Source organism: Sabethes cyaneus, chromosome 2 (assembly GCF_943734655.1).
Source record: "Sabethes cyaneus chromosome 2, idSabCyanKW18_F2, whole genome shotgun sequence".
NCBI lineage: Eukaryota > Metazoa > Arthropoda > Insecta > Diptera > Culicidae > Sabethes > Sabethes cyaneus.
Window position 1 is genome coordinate 89,803,195 of NC_071354.1, and position 17,758 is coordinate 89,820,952.

The 17,758-nt window shown below is 38.2% G+C and overlaps 1 protein-coding gene across 1 annotated transcript in view; it reads right to left on the reverse strand.

Moving 5' to 3' along the window:
* Positions 1 to 17,758, reverse strand: part of LOC128735675 (uncharacterized) — a 92,677-nt gene that overhangs the window by 25,922 nt on the left and 48,997 nt on the right. The window contains exon 3 of the mRNA XM_053830159.1: positions 12,079 to 12,373. Coding sequence (XP_053686134.1) covers positions 12,079 to 12,373 — 295 coding nt within the window. The remainder of the gene's footprint in view (positions 1 to 12,078; positions 12,374 to 17,758) is intronic.

A 17,758-nucleotide genomic window follows, 5' to 3' on the forward strand; every position in this document is an offset into this window, starting at 1 on the left:
CCCCTAAAGCTTAGCTTAGCTTAGACTGATTGCACATATCAATGGTTGCACTCAATGATTGACCAGAACCAGTGAAATTGCACAGTGAATCAAATGAATGGGGTTGGGACTTACCGACCATTCTCATTGTACAAAATTCAGTGATTCGACATAATAATGATCAATAACTGCGCCGGCCACGTCCTTGCAATCAGGTGGGAACGGGGAAGGAATGTTAGTGTAATCTTTGCTGTTCTAGGGACCGTGTTAACCTCTGCATCCCTACAAAGATTACAGGAAGGAGTTTTGTTAGTAAGGTGGAGGGTTGTTGGATCAGGATTCACCTTGATAAGTGATGCGATCATTGATTTTTGCTTTTTTTAAGTGTAGAATTTTAGGTATGTTTTTCGCCTATTCATTATTCATTCGATCGTATTTAATTTTTTTATTATTATAGTTTTGAAAACATATTTATTCCCCCTACCGTCCCTTCATCAATTGTAGAACCATCGTTTCAAAAAAAATATTAATATATGTATGACCTCATTCCAAGGTCAAGACTAAAATCTTGAGATTAGTCTATATTTATTCCAACAGAAGTTTAAATGAATAGTTGCACTATTCCTGGGACTAAGCACAGAGTTATACATCAGGTATAAGTATTTATGGCAATATAAACTCCAAACAGCCGATTGTAAAGCTAAATCGTGCCTAACCGTGACAATAATTCGTCCCTGTAGATGGCGTATTTTATAGAGGACAATCCGTTTAAACCAAATACCGCGAACCGAAAAATGTGCCGGTAACGAAGAGGATTCAGATACACAAAACGAAGTGGTGTGGTCAGATTTACGTGGCCATCGCGAAACCGGTCATAGAAATCCAAAGTAACGATATAAAAAAATTATACGAGAAATCAGTTTACCGACAACGAAGATTATATGTCAACATAATCGAACCGTTCGAAATTACACGCGATCAGTCCTTAGATATCGATAAACATTTGTTGCTACACGCGAAGTCCGTTCCTTCTTAAACATTACTAGATATTTGATAATTAGATAATGATCTGTGGCTGGTTGCGCAAGGTAACTTCTATGGCATCCTTCGATCATTCAATGAACGGACATCATCGGTGTACGCATAATGAGTAACATGTTCAAATATTTATTCCCTCAATTAATCTATATCATACACCACATTAGGTAACAATCTTTTCTTAACCCCGCAGCGGTTTTTTTCAAAACGCTGCTGGCCAATCTATTTATGGATTAAAGTTTAATTATTATATTATATTTCTAACGTTCCTAATTTTTAAATAACATGAACCTTTTAGCAACCCTTCCCAAGTTCATATTTCTTCATTTATTTTCCATTTAGCGCGGTAATCTACCTACCAACACATAGGTACATCAAATTGTTTATTTACAGCGGGGTGCTATCCGTATCTTAACGAACGGTGTTTGACAGTCCACTGAACGAAGGGCGCTATTTCAAAAAATGCAAGAAATAGCGCCCGTCTGACAGGTAGATTTGCTGCCAACCTTTGTCGAGATGTGCTGAGATGTTGGCAACAAAAACATGGCACCCATCGCAAGCCCCTGTTTATTTACTCTGTTCTCTCTAACTGATGTCTAAACGCCCGCTGTCCATCAATGGTTCATATCCGTGGCCTACAGTTTTAATATATGCAGTATACTGTCAATACTATTTTATTATTGGCATCTCAAATTTAAACCAAACATGCCCGAACTTTCTATTTCAGATGTAAAATCAATCAACAAGGTATCTATTATTGTTTGCTTTCTATGACTGAACCGAGTTCACATTCACTATCCCGCACTGGACTGGCCCACGCGGCAATTTTTAGAACTATTTCACTCAAACTGTCAACGACTTTCTAGTACTACACTTAGCCATTCCATTACAGGGCTACCATATTAATAGATTTGTCAGCGAACCGGAGACACTTAAAATCTGTGTGCTGATTTGAGCGTAATGTAGGACTATATATAGCTTCATATTTATCTCCCAACCTCTTAAGATTTGTTCAGGTTTATTCAATATGTGATATAAATCTTTATTTGATCACGGAATCTTATTTTCTCTACTATATCAATGTTTTCCGTTTTCATAGCAGTTTCGGATACCCCACAGCTATCTGGCATCTGTGTTTTCTGCTATGTTGATACAAAAAAAAAACATTTCCATTAGCGATTTGGTTGTTTTCTAGAAACGAGTATACATCGAAGCTCTTTTAAAAACACACGGATATGAATTTTAGTAATGATTATGAAAAAGGAGATGGTCAGTTTTTATTCTGTGTACTTATTTGTTCATCTTGACGATCTTTCTTCCTCTGTTCTTCATCTCTGGATTTTGGTGCAATCACACACATACATATAAATATATATTCCATCTCACGCACAAGAAAGTTATCCGGTTTTTTCAAAGCCCATTTCCATGCAAAATCGAGTTTCCACCATAATAAACTTATTGTTCTAGTAAAAAGCACTTTGTTATTCTCACTTTTCCATTATTCTGAATATGAAAACTCCCCGAAAACACAGTTAAATTTAACTTTTTACGGGACTAAACTATTCCAACCGTTAATACGCTTCTCTAAAACTACTTAAAATGCCCCTAAAGCGTACAAACTCAGATTTTGAGTGCCTAGCAATTTTACTCAATTTTGGCTACTTGCTGCCGATAATTGAATTATTTGCTGTGACAAATAATAAATTTGTGTTCCTATTAGCAAATTCCACAATACTTCAATCAAAATTAATTCTTCCGAATTCAAAGAAGTTAAGTTGAAAATGAAAACAAATACAGGGGTTAGACAAAATGTTCGGGACAGGCAAAATTTTGATGAAATTGAAACGCCCATAACTTACATAAACTTTTTTCATCACTTGTATCTTTTTCTGTCATGGAAATTTATTCATATTCATATTTTATCCCAAAACAAGATTTCATTTCCAGTCCATTGGTCGAAAAAGAATTGAAATCCGACGAGAAACAGCCAAGTTACGGCCATTTTCGCAAAATCACCACTAGTAACATCTATTGTTCTGGCTAGTTTAGGACATGACGCAAACCGTGTCAATATAAGCATCAAACGTTAAGGTTTTATGAGCCATTGACACTGGAAGCATTTCCAGGTTCGCAGCGTGCCATGACAACCCTGTAGCAGGTTCTAGGTACCCCGGCTGACGTGGTCGTTTCTGGAAATATTCGAAATCATGACAATATGAGTATCAAACTTCAGGATTTTCAACCCTCGTAAATTTTTGAAGCTTGACATCCATATTGGAGTGGTGTTGGTCATGTTTTAAAATGGTCATAAAGGTAAGACATTACTGGCAACATTTCCAGAACCGATTTCACTAAAATGGCCATATCTCGGTTGTTTCCGTCGGATTTCCGTTCTTTTTCGACCAATCGACTGGAAATGAAATCTAGTTTTGGGATAAAATATGAAAATTAATAAGTTTCCATGACAGAAAAAGATACAGGCGATTTAAAAAATCAGTTTTTGACATACCTCCAAACAACCCGGAATATCTCCGTTGTCCGCTGACTATTGCAAATTTTGAAGTATTTTTGGAAAACTAGGAAAATTTCCCCGTCGAATGCAATTCGTTTCATCTAAAAATGTTTAATTTTGTAAAAGTTATGGCCGTTTGAATTTCATCAAAATTTTGCCTGTCCCGATCATTTTGTCTAACCCCTGTAGGTCATAGTTGAACCAATATATTGTAGTATTATTTATATTACGTTACGTAAACGTTACGTTTCGAGAACATGCACCCTATTCTGTGATGTAAACATTCCGTCAATCTGGAAACACCGGCAATTTGCAGAACTCCGCAGCAGAGATGCCAGAAGTGAAGACATGTCTTCATTTTGAAGACATTTTAGAGGATTTATTTTGAAATGTCTTCACTGGAAGACACTTGAAGACATGTCTTCACTAGAGTGACTGTATACAGAGTGGCGACAATGTCAAAATTGGAATGATAATTATCTGTCAGTGTCATTCCAATCGAGCAGACCTATCCAACGCGTATGCAGGAAAGAGAAAGAAAAACCTTGGAAAAACCGCATTGCATACATTTGGGATGACTTGTCGCCACTCTGTATATAGTCACTCTAGTCTTCACCATGCAATTTAAATGGGCGGGAAGTTCTGGAAACCCGGAAGAAGACAAATGAAGACATTTTTTCTTGATTCGGGAAGACTTTTCAAAAATTCACCTGGTAACCCTACTCCGAACATAGATACGGTGGGAAAAACGATTTGACAGAAAGTTATCGTTTTGTTGTTTTAAACGTAAATCGTTTTCTTTGACAAGTGAAAGTAAAAGTAAAATTTAAAAGCAAGTACATGTTAAAAAACAGGATTAGATTACGGTTTAAAAACTGTTTAGATTACGCGAGTGACTGAAAAGGGAACTGGCTTTAGAAAAAAATTTGGATAACAGCGTCAGAAGTGGGATTCCCGGCCGGAATTATGTAGCTACAACAATGAACCGAATGTGTCGAGATGATCTGGTGCAATGGTTTCAGGACAACCAAAACGAGTTTCTAACATCAGGAACAGTGCGACACTTACGATAAATGACGACAGCCATTGCGGAGCGCTACAGGAGACAGCAGACGACGACGCTCTGGGGCAGAGCGTCTCCATCGAAGAGCAACTGGACGCGAAACTACGAGCACAGACTAACAGACGTAACATTGGAGCCTCATTCCATCGTCAATAAACACGATCATATCAAATTTTCGCTTAAGCCAAGACTCAAACAACAATCGCTGCGCGAGAACGCCGCTCGCCTGCGCTGGCGCTGTTGTCAGATAATATACAAGTAAATTTAAAGCATTGCTTTTTTTATAGATTATAGTCACTTTAACAGCTTATGTCATTCGTGACTTCTGCGGAGTTGGGATTTGAACCCGGGTCCTCGGCATGAGAGGCGTGAATGCTGATCACTACGCCGGGACTGACCCCCATTGCTAAATTTATAGCAACGTACTCTGCGTAGCGCGAAGACTAAATCAGGCGATGCTAGTGTTTTTTTTTTTTTTTCAAGTTTTAGGGGTATCTATGAAACGATGTTTTGTTAGAAAATTTGATCGAGGTGTTACGTCTGTTAGTCTGTGCTACGAGTGCTCTTAGAACTTCACGGGGCAAATCACTTCCTGCATAAATATTCGATATGTGATAAATATATTTACTAGTTTAAATTTGTCCACCTCATCAACTCTTGCCACATACTGTTACGGGACTTGATGTATTGAAAAAGGTGGAAACTTTCGTAAAATATTCATCAATACCGGTAAATATATTTAGCACCCGGGTACAAGTATGTAAATATGCATAAAAATATTTAATAAATTTAAAGTGATTCGCCCCGTGTAGAACTCCGTTGTTCTGGTTGTTGTTGTTGCATTTTTATATATGGGCATACTTTGATTCACGAAATTGAAGTCTATGACAGGAAAGCTATCGAAGAATGTTATGCTGTAGACATTAGCAAGAAATTTATATTCTGAAATCCATAGCAACTAGAATATTGTCTGCCAACTAATGTTTAATCATTACATCAGCACTCGCATGCAGTTAGAATTTAATTTTAGTAAATGAAATGATTCAAAAGTGTTGCTAGTCCAGATGCGTCACTGTCCTGCTCACAGCTGCGAATTGAATTTTACTGTGAATTGGGTATTTTAGCGGTATATAAATTTTCACATATTATGGTAACATATGATGTTACTGTATCGTCACATGAAGACTTTTTCAAATTTGACGAGTGAAAGTAATAAAAATAGCATTTTTTTAATTTAAATTTTTTTTTTTGGATAAGACGATAGCTGAAAAGTAACCCACTTTTCTTCTCAGCTCACCTCAGACAACACAGTGAATAGATAAACTATGGTCATCGGACGATACAGGTTTCATATGGGAGCTGTCAAAAGCTCGGTCAAAATGAAGAGCTCTATCAGAAAGATAGAAGCGAGGGAGAGAACTTCTGACATCATTTCAATCAATCAGCTTGGTTGATATCTGTCAAACAGCAAATCATTCTATTTTTGATTTTTATTAATTTTTTCATTAAATATTGACTTAGTTGAAATAAAAACAGAACTGTTAGATTCAGAAAACGACGAGCTATCAAATAAGGTGAAAAAATCCACTTTTTTGGAAAAATTAAAATACCCAATTGCTATTTTATTTGAAAAGTTGAAGCTTTTGTCCGAGACACTACCGCCATGTTAACGTAGGACCACGGCAAGTTGGTTTTTATATAGTTAACAGCTTACTTATTCAAATTATTTTTATGAAAACAAAAAATATGGCAATTTTGCTAAAGAAAAAGTGTATAATACGTTGTAAAACTGTAATGGAACAGATATTGGATTTTTATGCCGATGGCGACTTGAGAATCACGGAAAGAAATCCAATTCCGATACCGTGGATAAAATCATGAAATCAATAAGTTTGAATTGCTTTTATATCATGACTGAACTGCCATATCAGGCGGCACAAAATCATGAATAATAATAGTTCATGATCTTGCGTTCTTTTTTTCTGTATTTCATAAACAGAAGTCTCAGTTTTCAATATTAAGCAACGAGAAAACGTTATTTACTCAATTATTTGAGCTATTAGCGTTCAAAATCTTTAATTTTTTCATGACGCTCGCGCTTTTGATTTTTTTGGAATTCACCCTGTACCAGCTACCTTCCTATGTCCTATGTCAAAATTGTTTAAATTTCGCGGGTGACTAAAAAGTAAACAACTAAGATCGCTTTTGGCTTTAAAAAATAAGTTTGGATGACAACATTGTCCATAAACTGTCCCATATCCATATAGTAGCATACATAAAATACATTCTAGACGTCGCTTATTCATAGCCAAGAAAATGTAGTGCGGTATATAAGAAACATCTGAACAACATCTCAAAGGTTAAAGAATTGAACAATCAAAAATTGGTCAAAAATGACTAGATGTACATAGGAAAAACATTTGATTATTATGCGTCCGATTTTAAAAATGCAAACTGCCGAGTTTTAGATTTCACACCTTTCATCAAATGTTGCACCGCTGCTTATCCATCTTATTTGATGCATAACGCCAATTTGCTTTGAACCGTTTTCTGATTTTTGTGGAGCTTCGGCTTTGCGATTGCCCAATCTTTTCAATTGAGCGCATTTCTTGCGAGTTTGAAGGGGTTTTTCTCGTGTAGTACTTATTCGATGTTATCAGTATACCATTCCTGAACCCTTTCCCCTACAGAAACTATAGATTACAGAGGCGCCGAGACACTCAAAAACCGCTCAATTTTGAACGAAAGCGGAGAGTTACCTTTATTTATGATGGTACTCTCCGTTTTGTTTCAAAATTTAGCGAATTTTTGTCTCTGTGCCTTTGTAATCTATAGTCTCTGTACTTTCCCCGTAGTGACAGGAAGCAAGATGGCTCGACCAGGTTGACGCCGACTTGCGTGTGTCGAGACGCTCAACAAATTGGAGACGAGTAGTCCAACACTAGGTACCGTGGGGAGAAATTCTTTATACGACAGGAGCCACTCCGGCTCTACGATAGAAAAAAGAAGAAAAAGACAGAAAGCAAGGCCTGGCCAAAAAATATCACGAACTACAGTCTTGTAACAAGTCAAGCGTTTTTTTCTACAAATATTCTTTAACAAAAATATCTTACCAGTTATACTTTGCCAAACAAAGTATATTTTCGGGAACCTTTATTGCTATTTTTGCTTTTATCAAGAACCTTCCCTTTTCGGAAGCGGAGCAAACTTTTGATTGACCAGGGATATGCTTGCAATCCCCCTAGACGCATGTTTCATAGTCCATTAGACGCAATCAAACTTAGTCAGTCTTGCTTGTCTTGTGTGTTGCTTATCAATTATCATCTTAATTAAGTGTCACTGTAACTTGTATATGTTGACAGTCCAGCTCCAATCTTGGTTCTTTGCACTGTTGTGTGTGAAATTCTTAATGTGTCGTTTACGGCTCAGATGGAAAAGTTAAGATCCAAACACAATGCATACGGATTTTACTACGTTGCGGCAACTTGACAGTTTTTGCATGGGTTTTCTGTCAAATATCCGCAACGTAGTAAAATCCGTATGCAATGTGTCTGGGCCTTTAGGATTACGTTTGAAAACGTTTGTCTGATTTTTGTTTCCTTCTGATCAGGTGCACTTTTCGTTTCGGTTTTGCTCTTTTGATTACTGCATGTCAGACGAGCAAAATTTGAAAGCTTGTAGCGTCGTAAATACAAAAGATAAAACATTACTTTCTTCAGCAATATTGCAGATAATAACTAATTCTACAATTAGTAAGTAATCAAAAGCAGTAATCAAAAGAGCAAAATTAAAGCGTGCCTAGCCTGCTCTTTTCCTAGCTTTCTAGCAATGCAATGGTCAAACGTTCGCCGAAAACGTTAATAACATTTGCTACAGTCAGTAAAATTTGCAGAGTGGTGACGCCAAATCGAACTCGATTATCCGGGTGAAAATTTTTTGTTTTATAATGTTAAACAATTTGTTTTTTCACCCGAATTATCGAGTCCGACCTCATCGAAACTCTCATTTATCACGAACAACGAAAATGGAAATACGGAATGGATCAATCGGTATAGGACACGGCAACGAACAAGGAAACGATTAATGAATAACGATTGAAAACTAGGTACCTGGAATGTCCAAACTCTCCATGAACTGGCACGAGTTGGCTGCTCGAGAGTTATATCAATCGGCGTGTAGATCGCTCTATTCAGGAAGTTCGGTGGCCAAATTCCAGAGAAAGAGAGTTCCGTACAGTAGACGCTATTGCAGACACTTCTTTCAAGTACTACATCTACTACAAAAGTGGTAGAAAGGCATGGAGGAGAAACATGGAGTCTATTTCGTAATGTTGGGAAACCAAAAAGAGCGAGTTATCCGGTGCAGACCCGAAAATGACCGTATATGTGTATTGAGAATTAAAAGTAAAATCTTCAACTATAGCCTAATCAACGATCAAGCACCGACAAATGCGAAATCCGATAATGTTAAAGACGAGTTCTACGACAAGATCGAGAGGCCCTATGGAGAGTGTCTAAAACAAGACGTGAAAATCATCATCGGAGTTGGAAATACGCAGATCGAGAAGGAGGAATTCTTCCGTCCTGTCATTGGCAAACATAGCCTTCATCTCTCGACCAATGATAACAGTCTGAGACTTATAAATTTTGTCGCGTCCACAGGAATGGTCATCTGTAGCACATACTTTCCACGTCTGAAACACACCTGGAGACTCTTGCTCCTCAGATCGATCATGTACTTATCAACGGTCGACATTTTTCGGATGTCATCGATGTACGGTATTTTCGGGGACCTATTTTCGACTCCGATCATTATCTCGTCGCGTGTAAGAGTCGCGTGTAAGGAACGTAGAGGACGTTACGTTTCAACATCCAGCGGTTGACAGCAGATGGTACAGGACGTGGAAGACAGCGTTACTATTTACTTACTTACTTACTTACTTACTTACTTACTTACTTACTTACTTACTTACTTACTTAAGTGGCTTGCCGTCCCAAGACACAGCCTGTTAAACAAAGTTTCTCTTATTAACTCGGTTGTGGGCTACCGCTCTCCAATTCCTTGGACAGCGTAACAACTGGTTGCATGCCGAATGCCAAAAAGTGACCGATGGGAAGAACCAGGCCGGGAGTCGCTTGTTCACTGACTTGAGAAGCAGTAGTCTTCGTCATCTTGGTCGACGCATAAAAGATTTTTTGATCGATTAGTGCAAACGTATCGAAAATCGATCAGGAAACGATCAGGAGTTATTAGCGTTTAAAACGAGACCACTTTTCGAGAAAAAAATTTGGAATGACACCTAATCTAGACAAACCTTAACATGTAGTCCTACGTGAAAAGAACCCACCGTCTAAAAAAGGGGGGGCGAGGAGCACGTACTCGCCAGCGCAGAGAAGAGATACGCCAGTAACGACGCTCGGAGTTTTTGCAAAACGGTGAGGTGCAGGAATTTTGCAATGCCTGTGATGCGCAATGATAGTACTGGCAATCTGCTCACGGACAAAATGGCGGTAGCAACCAGGTGAAAAAAGCATTTTCAAACGCTGTTGAATGGAAGCTAAACATGTAGATCAGCAGAAACGGGATAAAAATTGTGAGTGATGGCCAAGCTGTAGAGTCACCAACACAGATGAAGGTTAAAAAGGCGATCAGTGAGTTGAATAACAGTAAGACTGCTGAGAAGGACAGGAGATCAAATGCCAGAGGAGCGGTTGGATGGCCTTATTGTCCTATTTAAAAAAAACGACTCGAGTGTAAAACCAATCGAGGCATTACATTGTTCAATTCTGCCAATCAGGTGTTGTCTCGTATCCTGTTCTGTAGAATGAGGCCATTAGCGGAGTTAACCTGGTTTTCGTGAGGGTCGGATCTGATGTTTACCCTGCGTCAATTACTAGGCAACTTCCGGAAGTACAACTTATAAACTCACCATCTGTTTGTGAACGATTTGTGGCAGATAATGATAGAACACGGTTTTCCGACAAAATCAGTTTCGCTGATTCGTGCAATGGTCTTACATGCTTCTTGGTTTTGCAGATGACGTGAATAACATCGAAATCAACCGTAGAGAAGTGAAAGATGCCTTAAATGGGAAGCAACGAGATTGGGACTTACCTTCAATACTATACCTTAACAAACATGGCTGCTGATAGAGAATGCAGGAGTTCAAATGGTGTAAGCCGCGAAGTAAAACGACGAATTGCGAATCGGGCTTTCTACGGATTACGTAGCCAGCTAAAGTCCCGTAGTTTGTAAATTCGCACAAAACTGACGCTCTACAGAATGCCAATCCTCCCGATAGCCCTGTACGGACATGAATCATGGACGCTAAAAGATGATGATCGACGAGTGCTTGGGATTTTTGAGCGTACAATTCTGCGATCAATACTTGATAGCACGGAAAATGGAAAATGGAGTGTGGCGCAGACGCGTCAGCCACGAGCTGTATCAATATCAAGTATACACGTATGCGGAAACATTGAAGATAGTACAATGCATTGGGGCAGGCAACGGTGGGCTGCACACATGGCCAGAATGCCCAACGAAAAACCAACCGAAATTATTTTCAACAGAGAACCATAAAGAGGCCGTAGACTCCGGGGCAGACCACACACCCGATGGATGTACGCTGTCGAGGACGATGCGTTCAGCCGGTGTTCGAGGAGATTGGAGAACGGTCCAGGACCGACAGTACCAAAGGACCATAATTCGTTCGGTGCAAAATCGATAACGGACCGTCGCCACTAAAGTGAGTATGTAAGTTTCTATGTTTAGCTGTTTCTATCAATAAACTTCGCCAAAGACTCCAACAGATTGAACCCCGGAAGTTCGGTCTCGTTACTGCAAGAGATTCTTTGTTAGAAATATCCGTTGTCAAACTATCTTCGGGCTCCAGTCAACTGAAAAAAGTGATAAGTATTTTATGACACTGGCTCTTCTTGGTATGGCATACGAGCATCATAAAATTATTGGTAATGATTATTTCCGAAATGAAACATTTATGAAATGAAGATGCTAATCTCACAAACCAATCGTCCTGTTTTCAAATTTAATTAAAAATCGTATGTCGATAACAAAATGTAGCACTTCAACAATAATTATGGCAAATCGAAATACAAGAAAGAACATTTGCGCTACTCTCTACTTTCGAGTAATTATTACGCATCAATAATATAGGAATTTTATTGCCCAGATTGAACAGAATCAGGCAACTTAATGCAAATTTTGACTGACTTAATCATGAAACGATATAAACACGAATGATCAAATCATATAAGCATGCTTCTGCTAAATGGTATAAAGCATTCTAACGATTTTATTGCCCGCGCTATAAATGCTGTTTGCTCCTTCTCACCGTGCTACAGCATCAAGAGGGCCACGATGATTCGTAAGTAAGGGGTGATAATAAACCGGGATATTTCATGGTCACGGTCAGTGAAATGTTCAGTACTATAACCGAGTATATGTATGTCGTTTTCATACGTACATCGACGATGCGACCATTGCAATTCCGCTGCAGACGACCGCGTGCCAACGGATGAGTACGTGACGGCAAGTCGGCACTGATGATGGGTGTCGTCACCACCTGTGGTAACAAGGGCCTATCCGAGGACATCACGCCTGCCGGTCGCGGAGGCATTCCGGTCTGCGCCGCTCGTACAGGTGCGATGGAGCTGTGATGGTAAACCGCGGCAGCGACGGCATTCTGAATCGTGGGCTCGATCGAGCGGTTGAATTTTTTCTTTCGACAGCAAACGTCCCGGCACGATGTGTGAATTTTCCTGCAATAAGCGAGACCAGCATGAAATCAGACATGCAACTATTGTAGAATATTACTACGGGCACGAGTGCAGCGCATAAATAAGTTAATGGTTGGTTTAATGCCCGTGGCGCATCATTTAAAATAATAATCGCACTAATAATAGCGTGGCTGTTACCGACGATGTATGGCTGCATAATACGCAAGGAACAAACCTTGATGGGTTGACTACGTCAACTTGTAGCATGCTGAGTAATTCAAATGGCCAGCTATCTTGTTTTTTTTTTTTTTTTTTTTGCTGCGGAAGCCTCCAAATGGGATGTGCTGAAAAAACTGACATGATGGATGTCACAATAACATGCTACAAGTATTTATCCGTACACTATTATCACCTCATACTGTCATTACCAATCAAGAAGAACATGCGGCAAGAATTTATGATAGCGACCATTCAACGCTTGTATAAGCAAAACCAATCAGAATAAATTGGAAGATAGTGAAAATTTATTGAATTGTTAGGCGATAAAAATGGAATAATAACTATTACGCATTATAGTATGTACATTTTTCTTTGTAAAGATCGCGACTTCCATTAAAATGCTTATTTATGTTTCGTTATTTTATCTAATTCTATGCATCCAATTCATCTAATTCATTTTACCTGAAGTGTTTTGATATGCATAAGTTTGGCTTTAGTTTTCAGAAGGACACATAATCAACCCTTTTGCATGCATTATGCGACCTTTTGAAAACTAAGGCCAGAAATCTCCTTTTGAAGGAGTTAACTAAATTGCTCAAAAATATATTAATTTGCAGTATATTTGTTCATACTGTCAGCTTAACTACATATTTCCGAGAATCTAAATTAGGATGCAATCATTTTAAAATTTGCTTAGCTTTCAGGTTTAATTCATTTCCCTGATCTGTTTTAATAACGCGTTCAAACCCCAATATGCATTTGTGAAAATTTTCATCAAAAATTCAAAAACACATCACATTCGGACAGGTTGACGCTTGCAGCCAACTAGAACCGCACCAACAGGAAGAGACTTTAATGTGCACCAAAAAATCAGCACCACATCCCATTACCTCTCTAATGGAGCGAGCAATTGAAAGGGAATCCAATAAACCGTGTCGCATCCATGCCATTACATAAATTACATTAAGCTTAGCCGGATCTCCTGCGGAATGCATATCCTCTTTCGTACATAACGAAACAGTGCACAGGTAAACCAGCCCCCGGACTCGTGGACACCCTGCACCAGAAGCGAATGGTTGAATTGCCGGCGGAAGCTTGCGCTCAGCTTTGGTGCAAATTCATCACACGAAATCGAATATGCAATTTCTCGTTCACCCAGCAGAGAGCCTGCGTGCTATCTGTTCGCCTTTGAGCGCTTGTATGTGTCATCAAATAAACTCAACCCTACTTTCACCTTTCTCCTCATATCGCACAAAACATCCACTGCGATAGAAAGTGCATTTTGTCTAATGAAAAGAGGCTTTCAAGCTTCGGTTCATCTCTGTGAATGAGACTGATTTATTATTTATGAATTAATCAAATTGATATTTGAACAAAATCACGTACGTGACCCATCCCGTCGGAGCGAATAAACAGGATGAACAAGAGATTTCCGGACCCGGCCAACACACACGTTGCGTGCCATAGTTGGAGGCCAACAGAAACGCCTCTGCCTGACGGCAAGCTTGTTTTCCGTAGCTGTACATATCCTACCTGATGTAGCATGCTGTATGCATACAAATATTCCAGGAACGGAACCAACTTAAAAGGAAGCTCATCAACCAATTAATCGGAAGTTTTAATAACTACACGTTTATGCTTGCCGTATCTAGTGCCCAATAGCCCATTGGTCTTTATGACAAAATAATTAGAAAGGATCGAATCTACACAGCCATTTAGCGCACACATATTAATATCGCACGGAGGCCTGAAACTTAATCCCTTTAGGAATGGCACAAACTTTTGAAGTAGAACTTCGTCATACCACAGGGTGTCATTTCATAACTTAGATTCTGGTTATCGTCATAAATATACGAAAGATTTTGAACGCTAATACCTTTGCCAATTGATCAGTGTTAACTCAGACCGAATCAAGTGACAAAACTCTGATTTTGAGAAAAACAAATTTTACTGCTTTGTATGCTTTGTACTTATCAATCGCTCGAGATAATCTTATAACTCTAGCTGTTTACAACATTTATGTAGTCTGATTAGAGAAAAATGTTTAGCACCGACCAATTATGTATGGATTTTTATGGTTTGGATACCAATCGTTTCATAGTAAATATAACAATGTGTTTTTTTATCTTTTTCGATCATTAAATAGTGAAAATTACCGAAAAGTTTGAAGGGCAAATTCCCCATACATTTTCTTCGTGATCGCCTTGCTTTAAAAAAAGGGAGGAACGATAGTTAAATGCGCCATCTGCTTACTGGGAATTCGATTACTTTCCTTTTAGAAAAATTATTGCGGTCTCTGCCTAGGAGGGGCTCCGTAGCCGCAAGGTTACCAAATCTGCTTTGACAAGCAAGTTCTAATAACTGGCGATGATTTCGCATTATGATAATGTTTGCATGATTTGTAGCAATAGTCAACTTTAAGTAACTGGCTTGAAACTGGTATGCAGTTGACAAAGTTAGCTTACTTTAGGAGCTTGCTCACAAAAAGAAATAAGCAATTATTGTGGGTTGTCACTTACAATATTCATTCGCATTCATTGTCATAGATTGATTGGAAGTATAATTGACTTACAGCTAACATGAGGACAGTCAGTTAAAATATCTATTAACTATCGTCCTCTGCATCTTACCAGTTCCTTTCGACACTCGATAGCTATTAGCATACTTGACAGAAATACAATTGATACTACGTAAGGAATTGCAAGCAACTAACTGACACAAAGCAGCAAATGAAACGCCCAAAAACTATTTTCGGATAAGACAGTCGCTGATTTTCCTCGCTTTGAGTGGCGTTACTGCGTCACGCCACAGCACAGTGGGGAATCGCTGGCCAGCAGCCAAAAAAAAGTTGGCGTTAAATATGAGCTTTCAAATGGATATAGTCCCATTTAGCGCAGAGTAGCGCAGAGCACCGATATTACGCTTGTAAGGCTACTATATCAGAATTCAACAATATAGACAAAATGCAAACACTCAAAGTAAACGTAGCATATCTTAATTATGGGATATCTCCTTTACATGGTTGGATAAGCTGCTTCGAATGCCCTATTGCATATTGACTAGATTTTAGAGGTTGGAGGAAATCTGGAGGCTACAGCGATAGTAATGACGGAAATACAGCTCAAAGATCTTATGCCAATCCTGGTATTAGTTCTGAAATCACGGGTATAGATATGAAATTAATTAAAAGGTTGAGAAATTTTCTTATAGCAAGTTCTTGAACACTTGAAGTTCTTGAATTATTTCAGAAAAATTCGAAACTTATTGTTTGTATACCAAAAACCTTTATGTCAGGGTATAGTCCTCATATAATACGTTCACTGTAAAGAATTCGCGGTCATAAATGAATCTAGACAACTATATTGCTGATAGGACGAATTACAGAAGAAGCACAAAAATAAGTTTTTTTTTGTTTAATTATAGTCACTTTAACAACTGGGGTCATTCGTGACTTCTGCGGGATTGGGAATTGAACCACGGTCCACAACACCGGTATTGACCCTCACGAAAATAAGGTTATTGCCTTATGCTAAAAATAGTGATAAAAATACAAGACAATATTTTACATGCAAAAATGAGTGTGAAAATACAAATCGTGATAGAATTGCTCGTCTTCTTATTTCTCCGGATAAAGCTTATAGCTTCGAAACGATTCGCTTCGATATTACTATTGAAGACGAAACGTGAAGCGTGTGATTCTGCAGAAGGAGAAGAAGAAGAAGAAAAAGAAGATGGAGATAAAGAAGATTAAGGAAACTAATAAGGGGAAAAGTTTTGATTTTTGATTTGATTTTAATATTAACTTATATGGATTTTGTGTTGATTATTAAAGCTCATACTTGCTTTGTATTGTTTTATATAATGTTTTATCCTGTAAAAATCCATCTGCAATAGCTTTCCAAATGACCCTCATTTCTTATACGTCTTTATACTTAAAAAATACTTGAAAAATAGTTGAAAATTCTCCCTAACATAAAAAATATACGTTCTAATGCAAAATAAACCTGAAATTCGGGCTCAGCACCCCAAAATTACTTAAGAACCACATATTATCCTTGATTTAAAGAGATTTTTTTGCTTGGCCAGCATTTGTATGGAGTCGCCCCACTGTGCACAGATGCAAATATCCCTTCAGCCCTGTTTCCTTGTAAGACAACAGTTCCGAGCAAATACAAGTAGCACATAGGGTACGGGAGGGTATTTTCAGCAGGTTTCTAAATTCAGCCTATTTGCCCCTTATTTCGCCAATAAAATACTTTGCCGACATACAATTTTAATATGTTATAACTATTTTCTCAAGACTGTAAATAATCTACTATTTTTTATTCAAAGAATGTCAAAACCACCTGATTTTCCGGCCATAGGCCGAAAAAATAGATGACATCGCTTAATGGGCTGAAAGGGTATTTCCCTGGCAAAATGAAAAGATAGCCGCTCTCCTCATAACTCGAGAACTAATCAAGCAAATGGGACCAAATTTAAGATGTGGGATTTTTTGGAGGCATGAATTTATTTTAAGATGGTTTGAGACCCCTCACATCGGTGGTAGGAGGATGAAGACTCTCATTCAAATAAAACAGAAATTTTTGCGCAAGTGTCATATTTTCTGCTATGTAACAGACGGTAAGCTTTGAAAGTAAACTAGTAAAACCTTCTCGGAGCAAGAGACAGTGAATCGACGTCGCTCACTTACATGCCTGTTGCCATTCATGTCAAAAGAGAAGGACATTTGAATGGCACGTCATATTTGCGATGAAGGTGCTTTGGCTTTAATGTTATTTGTAACCAATGGTTCTTTTAAAGGCCACAAGCAAGTTAAAGTAAGATTATTGAAAAATGTCAAGCTACTCATAATTATATTTAATACAATAATCTGTGGGCTGGTCATTCATATCATTACTATTTCAACTTTTATGATGCACACAACTGATTCTTTTGAACATTCTTTTAAACACTCACTTAAACATTGTTACTCACAGATTTTTATAAATATACATATGCCAAAAATACAGTTTACATTAGTATTTGATCTAATGATCTGATATAGTCCTACGTCACCCTTTCGTACAACCCTTAGGGTTATATACCTTGTAGTTTTCTCAGTCTAATCTTTTGTATAATAAAAATAGTTAGTGGAGTACTTGAAGCTTAAGCAACATTAGTAAAACCAGAATTCACAGGAACTGAAATAATTGGTGGGTCCCAAAT